The sequence below is a fragment of the Pristis pectinata genome, chromosome 26 (genome assembly GCF_009764475.1).
Source record: "Pristis pectinata isolate sPriPec2 chromosome 26, sPriPec2.1.pri, whole genome shotgun sequence".
Lineage (NCBI taxonomy): Eukaryota > Metazoa > Chordata > Chondrichthyes > Rhinopristiformes > Pristidae > Pristis > Pristis pectinata.
In genome coordinates this window covers 12510415-12528795 of record NC_067430.1, presented here as the reverse complement: position 1 = coordinate 12528795, position 18381 = coordinate 12510415, and the positions used below count along the sequence as shown (strand labels likewise).

Below are 18381 nucleotides of genomic sequence, written 5' to 3'. Positions count from 1 at the left end.
TCAAACATCTTCTTCTCCCTTGAATTCTAGAAAAGGTCAATTGAGGAAGATGGTCTCAAACTGTCAGGCATTATTGATGGTGCTCTTCCTGAATAATAACTGAGGTATTCACTGTGGTCAGACATGGAAATGTGTCAGCCAAGCCAACTGGTGCATTTCCCAATCCTCTCCGCTCTCTTGGAATATGTTGCAGGCTCTGTGAAAATTGTGAAAATTGTGTCCCTGTCCGTGAAAATTGTGGATTTCAGAGAATGCAGCCAAGAGGGTTAATGAGTTTAGCGAATGTGTCCAGTCGAAAATTCCGCAACAGAAAATTTAACAAGCCCAGCCACCCAGCTCACTGCATGCCAGTGGCTTAATAGACAAGACAGGAGATATGATTACATTCCGTTTAATTTAACATTCCAAAGAGTAGAGGTGTTTCAGTTGATATTAAAGGGAAGGTTCATCCTCCAGATAACTTTGAAAAATTAAGTAGATACAGTATACTTAGCCACTTTGGATTCTCTCTAACTTGATTCAGGTTTAATGCAAACATTTTCCTTCATTAACAACTCCATATCCTCTACGAACCGAAACTTCACCATCATGCTGAAGTGACTGGCGATGGAGATCTACTGAGGTATAACATTAAAACCTCATCCAAACGCAACCCAACTGTAGCCAATTAAAACCTGACTTGAGCCCAAAGGCTTGTAATTTTATTCATACCTAACTCCAACCCAATCATCACTGCAGAGTCATAGAGTCATACAGCATGGAAAACAGGACCTTCAGCCCAACTCGTCCATGCCCACTATGTTGCCCAGTGAGCTGGTCCCATCTGCCTGCATTTGGCCCACAGCCCTCTAAACCTCTCCTATCCATGTACTTATCTAGATGGCTTTTAGATGTTGCTAATGTGCCCGCCTCAACCACTATTCCTGGCAGCTCATTCCAAACACGCACCACCCTTTGCGTGAAGAAGCTACCCTGATGTCCCTTTTAAATCTCTCGCCACTGATCTTAGACCTATTCTCTCTTGTTTTTAACAACCCCTCCCTGGGAAAAAGTCTATGTGCTTTCACCTTGTCTATGCCCCACATGATCTTATAAACCTCTATCAGGTCACCCCTCAATCTCTTACATTCCAGAGAATAAAGTCCTGGTATACACAACAACCTCCTTGTAACTCAGGCCCCCAAATCCATGCAAGATCTTGGTAAATCTTTTCCGCACTCTTTCTAGTTTAATAACATCTTTCCTATAACAGGGTGACCAAAACTGCACACAATACTCCAAGTGCGGCCTCACCAACGTCTTATAACTTATCTGCAAGATAACTTCCCAACTCTTACACATAATGCTCCGACTGATGAAGGCCAGTGTGCCAGATACCTTCTTCACCACCCTATCTACCTGTGATGCCATTTTCAGCGAACAATGCATTTGCACTCCTAGGTCCCTCTGTTCCATAACACTCCCCAGGGCCCTAATATTCACTGTATAAGTGCTACCCTGGTTTGATATCCCAAAATGCAATACCTCATTTATCTGGATTGAAAGCCATTTGCCAATCCTCAGCCCACATACCCTCCTACCTACCCAGTCCAAGAAACAACCCTCGACCATCACCTCCTGCTTCCTCCCACTGGGCCAATTATGAATCCAATCAGCTATCTCCACTTGGATCCCATGGAATCTAACCTTCCAGACTAGCTTGCTGTGAGGGACCTTGTCAAAGGCCTTGCTAAAGTCCATATAAACAACATCCGCTGCCCTACCCTCATCTACCCTCTTGGTTACCTCCTCAACGAACTCCAGGAGATTTGTCAGACACAACTTTCCATGCACAAATCCCTGCTAACTGTCCCGAATGAGACCCTGTCTCTCCAAATGTTGGTAGACCCTGTCCCTCAGACTCCCCTCCAGCAATTTACCCACCACTGATGTCAGACTCACCGGCCTGTAGTTGGTGTAGAGAGAAATATTATTGGGTTTGGCGTGTGATTATTGAATGCTGATGTTCAGAGATATCTTGATGTCCGGTACAAGAAACACAGAAAATTAGCTGTCAAGTATAACAAGTAATTAGGAAGGGTGATAAGATTTTATTGCAAGGGAAATGGAATATGGGAGTCTTCCTACAACTCTACAGTACGTTGGTAGACCCACACCTGGAGAACTGCGTAGTGTTTCAGTGTCATTCTTTCAGGAAAGACATGCTTACTTGGAGGCAGTGCAGAGATAGTTCTCCGGATTTATTCCAAGTTATCTCCTGAGGACAGGATAAGCATGTTGCCCTTATACTTCCTGGATGATCTGCTGCCCTACCCTCATCTACCCTCTTGGTTACCTCCTCAACGAACTCCAAGAGATTTGTCAGACACAACTTTCCATGCACAAATCTGTGCTAACTGTCCCGAATGAGACCCTGTCTCTCCAAATGTTGGTGATCATACTGAAATATACAACTTTCTGAGGGGTGTGATAGAGTAGCTGCTGAGGGAATGTTTCCACTCCTGGGGGAATCCAGAATGAGACAAAATGATCTCAGGATAAAGCGTTTCCTATTTATGAATGAGATGAGGACAAATTGCTTCTCTCAGAGCATCATGAATCTTTGGAATTCTCTACCCCAAAGAGCCGTGAAGACAAAATCATTTTGTATTTCTAAGGTAGAAGTGTGTGAATTTTTTCAGATTTTATGGAAGTCAAGCTCAGATCTCAGTGAATGATGAATCCAGCTTGTGGAGCCATGTGACCTCCTCCTTCTCCCATTTCTTTTGTTTTTATGAATAGGCCCGGGATGTGAAGATGTGGAGGGGAGCAGCCCTTCCTCCTTGGGATGGGCAATTCTCCTGAAAAATATAAGTAATAGTGGTCAGTTATATTTTTGCCAACGCTCTTTCAGGCTAGAAGCAATGGTCAGAAATGAATGAGACATAATCTCTCAGTGCCTTTGGGTGTTAAGACTAAAAACAATGAATATTTGATTCCCGAGTTGGAGCGATTTTGGGCTGAGATTAGGAGGGAAATGACTGGGCTCAGACCCTGCTGATTCTTATAGTAAATTTAAAACAGGAACTCTTGTCCCTCAAGACAATAAACAGCAGTGTTCTGATTTCTGCCAATAAACAGAAGCACAAAGTTGCGTGCATTAGAGCCACAGCCAGAAAGCACCATCCTGACTCACCAATGTCCATGTATTTCCCCATTACAAGGGAAAATATTCCAGCAAGGATACAGAACACAGAAGTACGTGAAGTATTGACCGTGCCTTCAAAAATAAGCCCAGTTCTGGAAAGAGTGCAGAATTCAGTGCTGACGCAATATGAATTTTCCCAGGTCACAAGTTGCAGCTTAAGTCAAACGCTCTGTGTTCCAGACGGGGAAGAGGAGAAGTCCTGAATATGGGCCTTTGTTTTCTGCAGAGCCGAGAGGGGGGGCTCCAGCATTGGATCCGTGCCTAAGCCTACACGCCATTGACGAGCATACACACTGGCAGTGTGTAAATTGTTTGTTTTTACACTGATGCTTCTGTTCTGCAGCAGAACTAACTGACAATGGGATTATTCAGCTCAGAGGTGATGCTGTAGATTGAGTTTCATGATGGGGTGAGCTTCTGCATCAGCTTCCAGATGTTCGTGCAAATTGTCCTCTTGTTCCATATGTGTCTCCAGTTAGAACGACCTGGAATGAGGTTGGCGGGCTCAGGACACACACAGATAAACAGTCCAAGCTTTCAACAGTTGGAATGTATGTAGATCTCTTGGGATGTTCCAATATGTGTAAATGTACAGTTCAGCTGGCCCTTACTGTAACCCCTTCAACAGCTATAAATGATGGCCATTTATAGAGACCTAACCCTTAAAAAAGACACCATATAACCTTGCACATGCTGTGCATCATACATTAATCATTGTCAAAAACTCCACCATACTGCTCCGCCCAGCACCGCAAGAAGCTGCAGAGAGTTGTGGACACAGTCCAGCGCATCACGGACATCAGCCTCCCTTCCCTGGACTCTTGTCTTTACCTCTCGTTGTCTTGGTAAAGCAGCCAACATAATCAAAGGCCCCACCCACCCGGGACATTCTCTCTTCTCTCCTCTTCCATTGGGTAGAAGATACAGGAGCCTGAGGGCACATACCACCAGACTTAAGGACAGCTTCTACCCCATGGTGATAAGACTATTGAACAGTTCCCTTATACAATGTGATGGAATATGACCTCACGATCTACCTTGTTGTGACCTTGCACCTTATTGCACTGCACTTTCTCTGTAGCTGTGACACTTTACTCTGTACTGTTACTGTTTTTACCTGTACTACTTCAATGTACTCTGTACTAACTCAATGTAACTGCACTGTGTAATGAATTGACCTGTATGATCGGTTTGTAAGACAAGCTTTTCACTGTACATTGGTACAAGTGACAATAATAAACCAATACCAATACTTTAATCAAGTCATTAAGAAAAGTATTAACCATTACACACTTCCCTGGTAGTGCACACTATAGGGGCGGCATGGGTAAGCCACCACTATTACTTGTGTCTAATTGCCCATGAGAAGTGAAAGGTGAGGAATAGACACTCACACTCTGCTGTTAGGCAGGGAGTTGGTTCCAAAGTACTGATCTAGTGATGATGAAGGTGTGACATTGTATTTCCAAGTCAAGTTGCAGTACAATTTGGAGAGGTGCTTCTAGGAGACAGTATTCCCAAATACGTGATGCCCTCGTCCTTGGTGGTAGAGGTTCTGGAAATAGGAAATGCAATTGGAATAGTCTTGCATTTCATCTTGTAGATGCTGTACATTACATCCACGTTGGAGGGAATGAATGTTTAAGCAGGTGGATTTGGTGTCAATCAAGAGGATGCCTCACCCCACATTTGCACAGCACAAGGCTATGATGGAATATTCCCACTCAAAAGATGAGTATTGATGTGGTGTCAATCAAGCAGTTGCTTTGCCCTGGGAGGAGCTGAGCTTCTTAAGGATTGTTGAAGCTATGTTCATGAAGGTAATGGACAGTATTACATTACAGTCCCAATTTATGCCTTGTAGGAAAGGATTTGGGAAATTAGGAAGTGGATCACCTATGGCAGGACAGCCAGCCTGTGTCTTAATCTTGGAGGGACATTGGCTGGTTCAGTTAGATTTTTGGACATTGGTGACCCTCATGATATTGTTGATGTAGGATTTGACAACCATGATACCAGTGATTGCAAAGATGAGGTGGTTGGATCTTCCTTGGGATGGTCATTATTATGCACAAAAGTTATTTACCAGCCCAAGTCTGGATTGTGCCAAGTCTAGTAAAAAGTAGCCACAAACTGTTTTGTTACTTGAGGAGATTCAGATGGAAATCAACACGCTGTAATCATCAGCAAACGTCATCGCTTCTGACCTTATGGTGGTGGGCAGATCAGTGTGAAAGATTTTCCGAAGAGGAAGTTGAGGAAGTTTTGCCCCCATGAGAAAATTGGAAAGGAAGTTATTTACAGTTTATTTTCTGCCCAACTCTGTTGAAAGCACTGACTGCGATACTAAAGTGCATCCTGAATAATCCTGTCTTGATCTGGTGTATATACACACACACATACACACACACACACACAGAAGTAAATAGCCCATGTATATACACTGAAGCATTATGCTACCAGCAGAGGTTGCTGGGGAGAAGTGTCACATCAGATTTCATATTTCTCATGACATTCAGCCCCTCAAGTCTGTGCCACCTCCCAATCCCATCAGTCCCATTCCCCCCCCACCCCCCCATGTATTTCCTGGTAACTGTTCTCTCTCACATGCCCATCAGCCATTCCAGATTCCCCTGCTACCTATCCACACCAGGGGCAATTTACAGCAGCCAATTAACCCACCAACCAGCAGGTTCTTTGGGATGTGGCAAGACACTGGAGTACCAAGGGGAAACCCACATAGTCACCGAGAGGAACATGCAAACCCCACACAACAGCAGAAGTTAGTATCGAACCCAGGTTGCTGGAGCTGTTAGGCAGTGACACTACCACCTGTGCCACTGTGCTGCCAAAAATGGAGAAGAATTTATGGTGAAAAGATTTCCATTGAGGGCAAGCGTTCAATAAGCAGCTATTTCTCCCTAACCTTAAGACCCCCACCCATCCATGCCTGCTTGGAAGGGAAAGTAGTGTTTAATGCGAAATAACCTTACAGGTCAGCTTCGGAATAGCGGACAAGCACTTCCTGGTCTAAGAGTCTGAGTTAATCACTAAATCGTCACGAGTTTTGTTTTAAATCTGATTACTGGAAATGAATAAAGGATAAAAAGTAAAAATGAGAGCATGTTCGTAACAATAATATATTTAATAGATAAAGACACATTATAAAAACACTATTTTGTTGACTGCAACTTATATAATAGCAACTGTTTACAAAAGGATGTAAAGTTATTTGTTCAGACACTTTGTAAGTATGATCAGGAGTGGTCCCTCACACTTCCTGGAGCAGGATTATGAATTATTCTGGAGTCCTCCAAAGGAGTCAGTCACTTACAGATTGTGGGTTACAGATGGGAATATTTGGACATCTGGAGGGAACTGGTGAGAAATCTGCCACCCTGCTCATTAGCTGAAGGGTCCAAATTCTATGTACTGATGTGGGAATTGTTATCTTTCCAGTGATATTCCCCACAAAAGCAGTCTGGAATGATCCTCAGTGTCTCCTGCCACTGAGAGAATCAACCCTAGGACCCGACTGTTTGCTTCAGTCTCTGCTCCAAATGTTCAACATTAGGCAGAGCACCTACTGGGCTAACAGTCAACTGGCTAATGATATTGGAATGAATTATTGTTCACTGAGCTCCATGAGCTACAAGCCTGCAGTCACTTGGCTCTGGGGAGTATTCTCACCTTCAGCTCACATCCAGTGACAGCATCCAGCACTTTCATGGGTGGAGCATGGGCAAGATGTACCTTCATCCCTGATACTAGTCTATTGATTTCCCTCGAGAAACAAAGGACTGCAGATGCTGGAATCTAGATGAAAAACACGATGACGCTGGAGGAGCTCAGCAGGCCAGGCAGCATCTGTGGAGAAAAGCAGGCGGTCAATGTTTCGGGTCAGGACCCTTCTTCAGGACTTGACCGCCTGAAACATTGACCGCCTGCTTTCCTCTACGGATGCTGCCTGGCCTGCTGAGTTCCTCCAACATCATTGTGTTTTTCATATTAATTTCCCTCAGTGGTACGCTCTCGGAAGGTGTTACCAAGATCAAAGGATAAAAGCTTCTTGGCTCTTTCTATCCTATTTATTCTTAATACAAATCCCACCCTCTTTCCAGCACAATGTCAAACCTTTTCACACATGTCCAATTTCATTAAGGTGGATAAAATAAACTTAACCAAGAAGCGAATTATCCAAAGTGGCAGTATTTTGGGAAGCCAAACTCCTAGATGCGCCATGTAAAATGTATTCTGCACTAAATGGCTTCATTCACCACAACCCAAAGTAAATGATTTCAGCCTTTCTAAGGAGCAGGGGGGCAGATTTCACCAGCTCTCTGAGACAGTCAGACAGCAGTGAGATCCAAGAAAAGTTGGCAGAACATGACTCAAACTTAATTTGTGTGACTTTGGTTGTTCTGATTTAAATGACTTCATTCTCACTTCGGAACCACCAGTTAGTCATTTCTGTTTATGTCGGCAGATCAGGGCCTGTGGACATTTAAAAGACCGTGTTAGAACAATGTAACAACGTACAATATCAAACACTTGTTAATGCAGTTACCAGCTGTGCACGGGTAATTGTTACCATAATGTTCAACGTGTGAGAAGCCATAGGAAGTTGAAAGAAAAAAAAACCTCATAGTTCAGCAATAAACCTCAGTGTACTCTTAAAGGCAAATGAACTTTAATAAGTTCAACATTTTTCTTGAAGAATTTTAATCATGTTCTTCCCCATGAGGCTTATGCTGGAAACACAAGACTCTGCAGATGTTGGAATCTGGAGCAACACACAGTCTGCTGGAGGAACTCAGCAGGTCGAGCAGCATCTGTGGGGGGAGGTTCTGGTTCCATCTGCCATTCACCTCTCCCCAGATGGCTCCTATGATCACTTTCCTTGCTTACAATTCCAGCACAGGCTGCCTTTGTGTTCCTGCTTATCACCCTCCAGCAGCTGCCTCCAGCTTCACCTCCCCTCCCCGCACCCGGCTCCATCTGCCTCTCCTTTTTCCTTCTTTCTGCCTCCATCCATTATCTATCTGTCTGTCTCCTAACTCCAACCCTCCCATCCCCTCCCCTCCCCTCCCCACCCCTTCCTCCACACCTCCCCTCCCTCCTCTACCCCCTTCCTCCTCCCCCTCACCCTTCCCCACCCCTCCCCTCCTCTCCCCACCCCTTCCTCCACATCTCCCCTCCCTCCTCTAGCCTCCTCACCCCTCCCCTCCCCAGCTCCAGCAGCCCGTCATCCTTCACCCCTCCTCAATCCACCAATCTCCTGTCTCACCGCTCCCCCTCTCCTCTTCCTATTGGCCAGCTCCGCTCTCCACTCGCAGTCCTGGTGCAGGATTTTGACCCAACACGTTGGTAATTCCTGTCCCTCGCAGATGCTGTTTGACCTGCTGCTTATGCTGGAGCCCTCTGGTACCTCATCTAACAGCCCGTCTTTTATTGCTGGGGTTAGAATTGGGTGGGTGTTATTGGGTCCATCAGTTACAAGCCTCTTCCTGTCATCTATCTGAGCCCACATTCCCACGCTGGATAGTGATCGGAAATAAGTCCCCTGGGTGAATCTTCAGAGGACTATAATACATTTCCCAAATAACACAGCACAGACTCGCCTCAAATTCCAACAGTGCCTGCAAAGGCGTGTTAAATAGTTGCTGTGTGGATATTTTGCTTGGAGCTCATCCAAGCTTCATGCTAAGGAACAAACCTTACACAAGATGAAGCCTTTGCTTCCATAGAGAACTGGGGAAGTCCTGGGCCAGAGACAAGCTGCCAGGAGTGGAGGGGGAAGGTCGTCAATTAGACCAGACCTGTAAGAAAAGTGGGAGTGGGTGATGCAGTCATTTGTCAGGTGTGGAGGTTGGTGAGTCATTGGGTCTCAGAGTTTTCTGGAGTCGGGTTGCCTGCAATGATCGGTTAGGGATCGGGGTCAGAAGTTGGGGAGCCAGCCAGGGGTTCAGGGTGGGCACTGGGTTGGTCAGGGATTGGCAGGTCTCAGAGGTGTGTTGAAAGGCAGCCTCTGCACAAGTGGTCTGTGGCTGACACAGGCATCTGGAATGTCACTGAACATCCCTGAAACAGCCCTGGACATGAGTGTCACAGACCAGCTTCCTCTAGGCATTGCCCAGGGAATCCGGAAAGGAAATCACACAGTTTATGTAATTGGAATCAATTCCCAATCTCAGAGACAATGGAGAAAGTGGCATCATGAGATCCACTGACTAGACAGCTGACTGCATGACTCTTTGCCAACTTCACCATTAAAGTGTCCCTGAAAAAGGATATCTACTAATCCATCGAAATAACTTAGCTGCAGCAACCAATGGTTGAGCAAACAATTGACTGCTTCAGTCAGATGATTGTGTTTCCTCTAGATGTTCAGTCCCATTGAACCTATTGTGGAAACATTGACACTTAACCCTTTCAGTATTTCTGGGCCCTCATCAAATTGTTTCATTTCTCTAATTACTTGTTTACTTACGAGTATCCACCGGACATTTTCTTGATGATGACAACAATAATCGTTAGGACAATGATCACAGCTACGATCGCACCCACTATTATCCCAATCAAGGTGAGCATTTCTAGGAAGTCCTTCCCTGGAAAGAGGACACAGGGTGTTATGTGATTAGGTGATTGAAGCCTTGGCTCTTTCATCACTTCCATCTGTTGTGAATGAAATGGAATCAGATCTACAATCCCAACAACTGCCTTCTTTCCTTCCCGTGTTAACCCTTGCTGTCAGAGTTGCAGAGGGAGGCACCATCCTCTGGTACTTCACTCAGGGAGACACTTAAGCAGAGTATTGTTTGGCTATTCTATCATGGATGGTCTCTCCTTTGCAAGCTGCAGTGGAAAGAACATCAGATAAATCTGGAGTTGTGGAAGAAGCAGGGAATGGAGGGTTGCCATGGAGAGAGGCCAGAGGAAGTAAGGTCATGGATCAGAAGGGTGGGGTCTGGGCATTGTTGTGCGGTGGCTATTTGAACAGACAGAAGATTTCAAGCAGCAGTGGGATGTGGAGGCAATAATTGATGGGTTGGGGGCTGTTGGAGGGGTGGGGCCACAGGGTGGGCAGGAGAACGTGTGTCAGGTGATTAGTGGGGTGGGAATTAATCTGTGCCTGGGGTCAGGTAATCGATGGGTGAGGATGGTTGGGCAATCGGTATGGGCAGTAATTGGGTGTTAGCGGTGAAGTTTGCTTGTTGGGGATTGAGTGAAGTGGGGAGCCAGAAGGGAGCTGCTGAACCCTGAAAGGTGTTCTCAGCAACAGACTGGGTTTTGCTCAATAGCTCTTTTTAAAATCACACTGCTGCAGAGCAAGCCGTGCCGTGAACACCTCATTAGGGTGTGAGTGACAATGATGGAAACATCTTGAATTAATGTGTCCCAATGAGCGCTGTACTGGGAATGATGTGGGGTTTGATGTGGAATGACATCATTACATAGGGTTTGATGTGGAAGTCACTCACTGCACATATTTGATTCCCAATAGGAAATGCCCAGTCAAATTTCCAGAGTGGGACAATTCAACTAGGAATTCTATAAAGCCGCATTAATGCACAGTGCTGAGAATGGCAGCACTACAGAACTGAATTTCCAGGTGTGTAACCTTGTGGCAAAGGATATCATCCTGTTTATCACATTAATCTGTTATATTCCGTTAAGCACTTTATTCAACAAAATACCTTCAGAGTCCTCAGCTTCGAGTCCATCATCTTCAGTTGAGTTTGACTCTGTTGAGGACGTGATGTTAGATTCTTTGCTCTCTTCATCAGACTCGGTCTTTTCACTTCCCGGTACTGGAGTCACAGGCAGCCCGGACATTGTGGAATCATTTTTATCTTCAATTCCACCAACTGTAACCAGCTCACCTTCATCTGACACTCCATCATCTGTATCAGGAAATAAAATATAGCAGTCATGATTGTCCTTTTTCGAGTACCCTTGTTGAATGATCTTATTAAATACCTGTCGCATTTAATCTTCTTCGGGTGAGCCTGTACAGTCTTCCCTGTGAAGTTCCCTACTTTACCCATGTACTTTTCTTCCACGTCAATGGACAAATGAGAAAATAACTATTTCACTTATTTAATCTCTCTCCATGGATCCTGGGCAACTCACCTGGTCAGTTAACCTCTTTTGAGGTGCAACCAATCCTACCGAAAACCTCTCGACATATCAGAGGAGACACTACAAGGTTGGACAATGACCCTTAACAGTCGTGGGGGTGAAGAGCCCAGTGTCTGAGAAACAATACTTGGCTGAAGGTCCAGAGGTTGGAACAGAACCATGCTCTGGATTTGAGCCAAATTGCTTGATAAGCTTATACCATCTGTATCATTATGTTTTTTTAAAGGCCTGCCAAGTTTCCCTGAACCTTACTTTCTCAAACGCCGATCAAGTTTGCTCAGCAAATTTTTCTCCTTGTAATTCAAGGATGTACCCTTCTTCTGGGTCAGGACCCTTCTTCAGGACTGAAACTAGGAAAAGGGGAAACCCAATATATAGGAGGGAACCCTTTTCCTATCTTCAGTCCTGAATAAGGGTCCTGACCCGAAACATTGACAGCCTGCTTTTCTCCATGGATGCTGCCTGGCCTGCTGAGTTCCACCAGCATGATAGTATTTTTCATCTAGATTCCAGCATCTGCAGTCCTTTGTTTCTCCATGTCTTTTTCTTTGTTCACTTATGACGTGTGAGGTGAGAACAAATGGAAGAAATAAAAGATCCCAACAAGACAAGGGACAAGAGCTAGGGAGTTTTACTTGGACATCACAGTGATGCACAGCTCCAGCGACCAAGTTTGATTCTGACCTTTGGTGCAGTCTGTGTGGAGTTTGCACATTCTCCTGATGACCAGATGGGTTTTCCCCAGGTACTCCAGTTTCCCCCCACATCCCAATGATGTGCTGGTTGGTAGGTTATTTGGCAATTCTAAATTACCCCCAGTGTAAGTGTCTGGCGGGACAGTCAGGAGGTGTTAATTGACACGTGTAGGAGAAAAGGTTGCAAGATGGGGGAGTGGGATTAATGGGTTTGCTCTAAGGGCTGACATAGACTCATGTAAGGAAATATATGAGGTGTCCTGGACACTACTTGTGCATCAATGTTGCTTTAAACAGATTACTTTATTGCTGTTTGTGGGAGCTGGCTGTGCATGGCTTGGTCTCCGAATTTCCTAGAAAAATCTGAAAGTGACTTCACTTCAAGGAGTAGTTCACTGGTTGCAAAGTGTTTCTGAGGTAGTGAAACACATCATATAAATGTGTGTATTTTTCTTTTCAGGTGGTTCCATCAATTTTATCAGACTATCATCTCAACCAGAACAACATTGAAGAGCTCGGGGATGCCTGAACTCTACCTTAAAATGCTTCTACATTCGTGTGGTAACCTGTGAATGGATGGCCATCCAATGTGATTACGGGAAATACCGTTCATTCTGGAATACTTTCAAGGGAATATGATTCGGCAACACAACAGAATTATTGTCTGAGGCAGTCAATCTGAAGTCAGAAGAGACATAAATCAATGAAGCCAAACCACAGAATATGGAAGGGAATTATATTTCAAAGTCCAGCTAAAATTGACTGCAACCGTATGTGGTTTTGTAAGGGAAGAAATGTGGAACAAAGATGGGTCTTTACTTGGAGTTGACGTATCAATCAGTTATGATCTGATTAAATGATGACATCCTCCAGGGCCTGAATACCTTTTATGATTTTGATATTTCAAACAGATTTGTTTAAGTTTGTATTTGCTAAAATATATTACATGTTCAATAATATTCAGTCAATGGTGTCTGGTGGTTATTAGCCGAACTTGAAGTCTGACCTGTACTATTGCAATGACCTGCAGAATACAAGAAGAATTCGTGATATATTTCAGGAGACCAAGATGTTTCCTTTTGACCCAAAGACTGGGTGGATTTGGCAGATATTTTGCAGGTAAAGGCATAGGTGACTTGTAGAACATACAGAAACTAACATTAAGGGAAGTTGCCCATGAGACCAAAGAAAATATCAAGCCCCAAGTAAATTGGTCAAATAAAATTAATTCTCTGTTATTTGTTAGAAATAAAGAACCTTGAAGAGGATAGCTTGCCACCACTCACATGTAGAGAATATCACATGATATTGAAAGTTATTGATCTCACCAAAATCTAGCAAGAAGATCAAAGAAAGACATCAGGAAGAAGCAATGTGATCTGCTGTAACTACAGAGCATCATTTAATCCACTATAAGGAGGTTTTCCACCTTGACCTTGCATATGGTCAGCTGCGGATAGTAGGTAATGGAGCACTTGCAACTTATGAATGATGAGCTGCCGCGGATCTCAGAGGCCATCGGAACTCTGTCCCAGTGAGAGAGCTTTCTTCTACTTGTGGCTCTGGCTGGCAAATATATCACTGCCGGCTAAGCCTGAAGGCACGTACCACCAGACTTAAGGACAGCTTCTACCCCATGGTGATAAGACTATTGAACAGCTCCCTTATACAATGAGATGGACTATGACCTCACGATCTACCTTGTTGTGACCTCGCACCTTATTGCACTGCACTTTCTCTGTAGCTGTGACACTTTACTCTGTACTGTTATTGTTTACCTGTACTACATCAATACACTCTGTACTAACCCAATGTAACTGCACTGTGTAATAAATTGACCTGTACGATCGGTTTGTAAGACAAGCTTTTCACTGTACCTCGGTACAAGTGACAATAATAAATCAATACCAATACTTCTTCTGACCATCATCGGGCTGAGTGGTTGATCCTACACGTGCAGCCCCAGAAAGCAACTTTCCGTGAGCTGGATTGGATAAATACCAAAATGCAGGCAGGAATGGTAAACTGAAAGAAACGGCGCCTTCACAAACTCATCCATATGCAATTGATCTAATGCTGTGGCAGCTGGATGGTTATATAAACTCTGTGAATTGCGATGCTCTAAGAGCCTGAGGCAACTGCTACAGGAGCCCTTCTTTATGTTGATCTTCAGTATAAATAGGCCATAAATCAGTGGAACATAAATAGGCCACTGCCAAAGGTGAATACTGTTGGATTAGAGAATAAAGGAGAGAGAAAGCAGAGCAGGTACAGACTTCCAGTTGTAAATCCTTTCCTAATCTGAGTGCAGTGCTAGGAACAAAGAGTACTTCTCTATGGGGAAGAATCAGAACTGAAAAAGAGAAAAACAACAGACTGGAAATTTAATAAGGGCAGGAGGAAGCGAGACCTGAACTTCACACAAAACAGTTTGTTCCTTTGTTCTGGGTCCTGGCCACTCTGCATCTATTTTGGTCACTTACTTCATTCAAGTTGAGGCTCAAATTGCTTTGGAGATACATTAAAAATGCAGTTTATTTCAGTGATGTGTGGAATGCAATCAAACATTCTTCTGATGGCTGGAAAACTTCTTTTCCCCTCTGGATAAAAGTAAACCATACATCAGGAGCTGAAGGAGGTTATTGGGAGGAAAGAGGGGAAAATATAAAGAGAGCTGCATTTAATTTATGTCAGAAAGAGAGAGGGAGGGCATATCGTGCTTTTTCCAACCCCTCCCATGCCTCCATTAGATAATTGTGCACTATCTGTCACAAATGGCAATTCTAGATTTGAACCATTATGACTTGGTTCTGTTTACCTTGTTTTGCCCATGTTGGTTGTCTTGAAATACACCAGTTACATCTGCAACGCACCCAGCAGCAATGATCTTGGCACCTGCTGGATGGAACTGCCAACTCACCATAACGTAACCTTCTCCCACTGAGCCTCAGTTCACACAACTGAGCCCCGTCTTAGAGGGAGTGCTAAACACTGGAAAAGTTGAGTGCTGTGAGCCATATCCAAACTGCAGAAAAGCTGGAAGTACCACTTAAAATGTCAGGAACATTGTGAGTTTAGACACTATCATGAGTATAATTGTCTTTTCTTTTTAAACTGGGTTTATCTTAACTAAACAGACCACAGTCCGCTGGGTATAACCCACAGTAGCTGAGTTGATCGTGCAAAGTTAGAGTGATAGGTGGTATTCAATTGGCCTTAACTTTTAAGGGCTGGGCAAATGAAACTCAACAGTCTCTTGACTATCATCTGGCGATACCTGGTCAAGTTCCAGGGAATTAGGCTGAGAACAGGATCTGGCTTGGCTGCAATGCCCCCAGCAAAGGCTCACTAGGTTCATGTGCATGGATAATAGGATGTTGCCAAGGTGGGAGCCAGTGGCAATACCATGGATCCCAAGTCATCACAGAGCCAGTATTTTATATATATAAGAGAGAGTGAGAGAGTGAGAGTGTGTGTGAGAGAGAGAGAGTATGTGAGAGAGAGTGAGAGAGCGAGAGTGAGAGAGAGAGAGTGAGAGAGAGAGGGAGAGAGAGACTGAGAGAAGCAGACTGGAAAATGATGATAGTCAAAGATGAGAAAATATTTATCCTCCAAAAAGCATCAAATACAAGTTCTAGTCAGAATAGTAATCAAGCATATCATTGATATCATTCAAGTACACAAGCATATCATTGATATCATTTGCTCTTGATCACTATGAGGTCCTCCCTGCCATTCTGGCAGAAAGGGCGTGTCAAGGAATTTAAGTTTGCTGGCTTTTGGAGGGATGCATGATATTGGAAGTGCAAGATGGCGCTGGAGCATGGCGACTCATTGCAAGCTGCTCTCTGCAGATCTACTCATTACTTTTACTATAATCGTTCTACCTCAATGCACTCTGCACTACCTCAATGCACCGTGTAATTAATTGATCTGCACGAATGGTATGCAAGACAAGTTTTTCACTGCACCTCAGTACAAGTGACAATAATAAACCAATACCAATCTGCTTAATCATAGAGTCATACAGCACAGAAACAGCCCTCTGAGATTGCACTAACCATCAACCTCCATTTACATTAAGAATATCTTTTTCTCTCCTCATTCCCATCAACTCTTCCCCAGATTATACCACTCACCTATGTACTGGGAGCTATTTATAGTGACCCATTAACTTACCAACTTGCATGTATTTGGGATGTGGGAGGAAACAGGAGCACCCAGAGGAAGCCCATAAAGGCACAGATAGAATGTGTAAAGTCCACACAGACAGCACCAGAGGCCGGAATTGAACTCAGGTTGCTGTAGCAGTGAGGCAGCAGCATTATGGCTGCACCATGGTGCTACCCTTGATATTATAGGCCTTGCATTACATAATTATTCAGAACATTTACTAGGGGCTCAATGTTGGCTGGCTGACCTCCAGTGTTGTCTTCACAAAATTCCCCAAATACAGGAGGAGCAAACTAAAGTTTGCGTGCTCTCCCCGGCCAATATCCTCAGCACTGAGACCCTCATTATAATCTTTGGGCAGTGGTGGGATTAAGGGAGAATTAACACTAAAACCCTTCCAGCCACAGGTAAAAAAATAATTTATTTCAAAGCCATGATTTGCTTGGTTCGCCTTCCCCTCATCCTCCAAGTACTCAGACCTCATTTTCTCAAGGCTTTAACTGAACTCAAGATTCCCAGCATCCCAGCCAATATAAATCACACTGATGTGTCAGAGGAGGATTAGGAGTTCACCTGCTTTCTATCAAGCTCAAGAGTGATCAGTCTACCATTTACAAACACAGCCTGGTGTTTCAGAGCTGGAGCCTGAGGTAGCCAGGACCCTTGCCAGAAATGGAGAAAGAAAGTGCGATATGAATTTCATCTATTACCTCCTCCCCCCAACGATCAGAGCGGCTGGTTGTCTCATGAAGTAGTTAGCTGGTGGCCTGTTGCCTCCCAGTTTCTCTCTGCCCTGCCAGGCACCACCTCAACATAAGGAGTTTATCGTCTGTTGAGGTAGGATTGAAGTTCACAGAGCAGCGAGAGAATTGATTCGAGGGATAACAGCACTCTCCCATCACATACCTCTGATGTGACATCACTATAATGAATCACTGGAACAGATCCCAAAATGGCTAATAATATTTTATTCCAGGGAACTAGGGGAATACTTTTCCTATTTACGTACCTAACATCTTTGGCCTGGTTTAGAAAAGATTCCTTCTTTCAGTGTTCTCCCTATGTCCAGTTCCCTGGCTAGATGCACCTAGATGCACGTATGTAGAGATACAAATATATAATCACAGGCACACATTAAAAGTTTATGGCTATCCATCCATCTCTCTATCAGCACATACATATTTGATAATTTTACCAGAGATATGTAGAGAAAGATGTTAAGTTCTCTACTAAAATTCATTTGCTTTGATGACTCAATGGATCGATGCATCGTTTCATATGGACCAGGGAAGCCTTAGTTTTGAGGGGTAACATTACTGGGAACCACAATGAATATAAGGTTGCACTTCACTACCACACTTAGCAATCCCATTGCACTTTCTGTGAAGGTTTAAATCAATAGGTAGAAGGATTAGAGGGGTGTTGAGAAAAAATGTTCCATTCAATTAGTGGTGGGGGTCTGGAACTCACTGCCTGAAAAGTGCTGGGGGTTTAAAAAGTACTTGGGTAAGCACTTGAAGAATCCCCTAATTCTCATACTTGCAAGACCTTGGCCAATAGCTGGGAAGTGAGCCCATGACGCCCATAGCTCACTATAGATTCATAGTGAACCTATAGCTCATATTTGGCCAGTATGGAAACAATGGGCCAAATGGCCTCTTTCTTTCCAGTGTCAATGTGAAAAGTGTTAAAAAACATAGGTCCTCCAACTGCATCCAGGCAATAATAAAAGCTCACCACACATTAACCAACCCCCTAACCACACTGTTCCCCTGGATAACAGGACACTTCGGTCAATGTTGGAACAGCTCTGGGAAATTCCCCTCTGACTTGGGTAGGCAATCAAGCAATGTAGCCCTTAACAATTACAGTTTTCTCTCAAGAATTTGTCTAATTTCCTTAAAATTGAATGTTGCTTCATTAATTTTTGTATTTTCCCCAAAGTTATAACTTAATTCTATTTCATTTCTGATTTTTTTGTCCAATTCTCTCCTCTCCACTACCGAAAGAGCCACCTGCCCACCAGTCCTGGTGTCCTCAGTATAACATACTGAGAGGGTGCAAAATAGACCAACCAGATTATTTGTGGGATTACAGAGATTGGGTTATGGGGAGGATTTACATAGGTTGGATGTGATCCCATTGGCAAGGGATGATCAAGAGGAGATCCAGATGCTGCCTTTA

At 44.0% G+C, this 18381-nt stretch overlaps 1 protein-coding gene across 1 annotated transcript in view; it reads right to left on the bottom strand.

Annotated features, from left to right (window-relative positions):
- Positions 1-7155: 7155 nt before the first annotated feature.
- The window catches only part of LOC127583459 (podoplanin-like), a 28363-nt gene continuing 17137 nt past the window's right edge, over positions 7156-18381 (bottom strand). The window contains exons 2-4 of the mRNA XM_052039483.1: positions 10885-11091; positions 9678-9795; positions 7156-7681 (exon numbers count right to left, since the gene is read on the bottom strand). Of these exons, the coding sequence (XP_051895443.1) occupies positions 7675-7681; positions 9678-9795; positions 10885-11091 (332 nt within the window). The 3' untranslated portion in view covers positions 7156-7674. The remainder of the gene's footprint in view (positions 7682-9677; positions 9796-10884; positions 11092-18381) is intronic.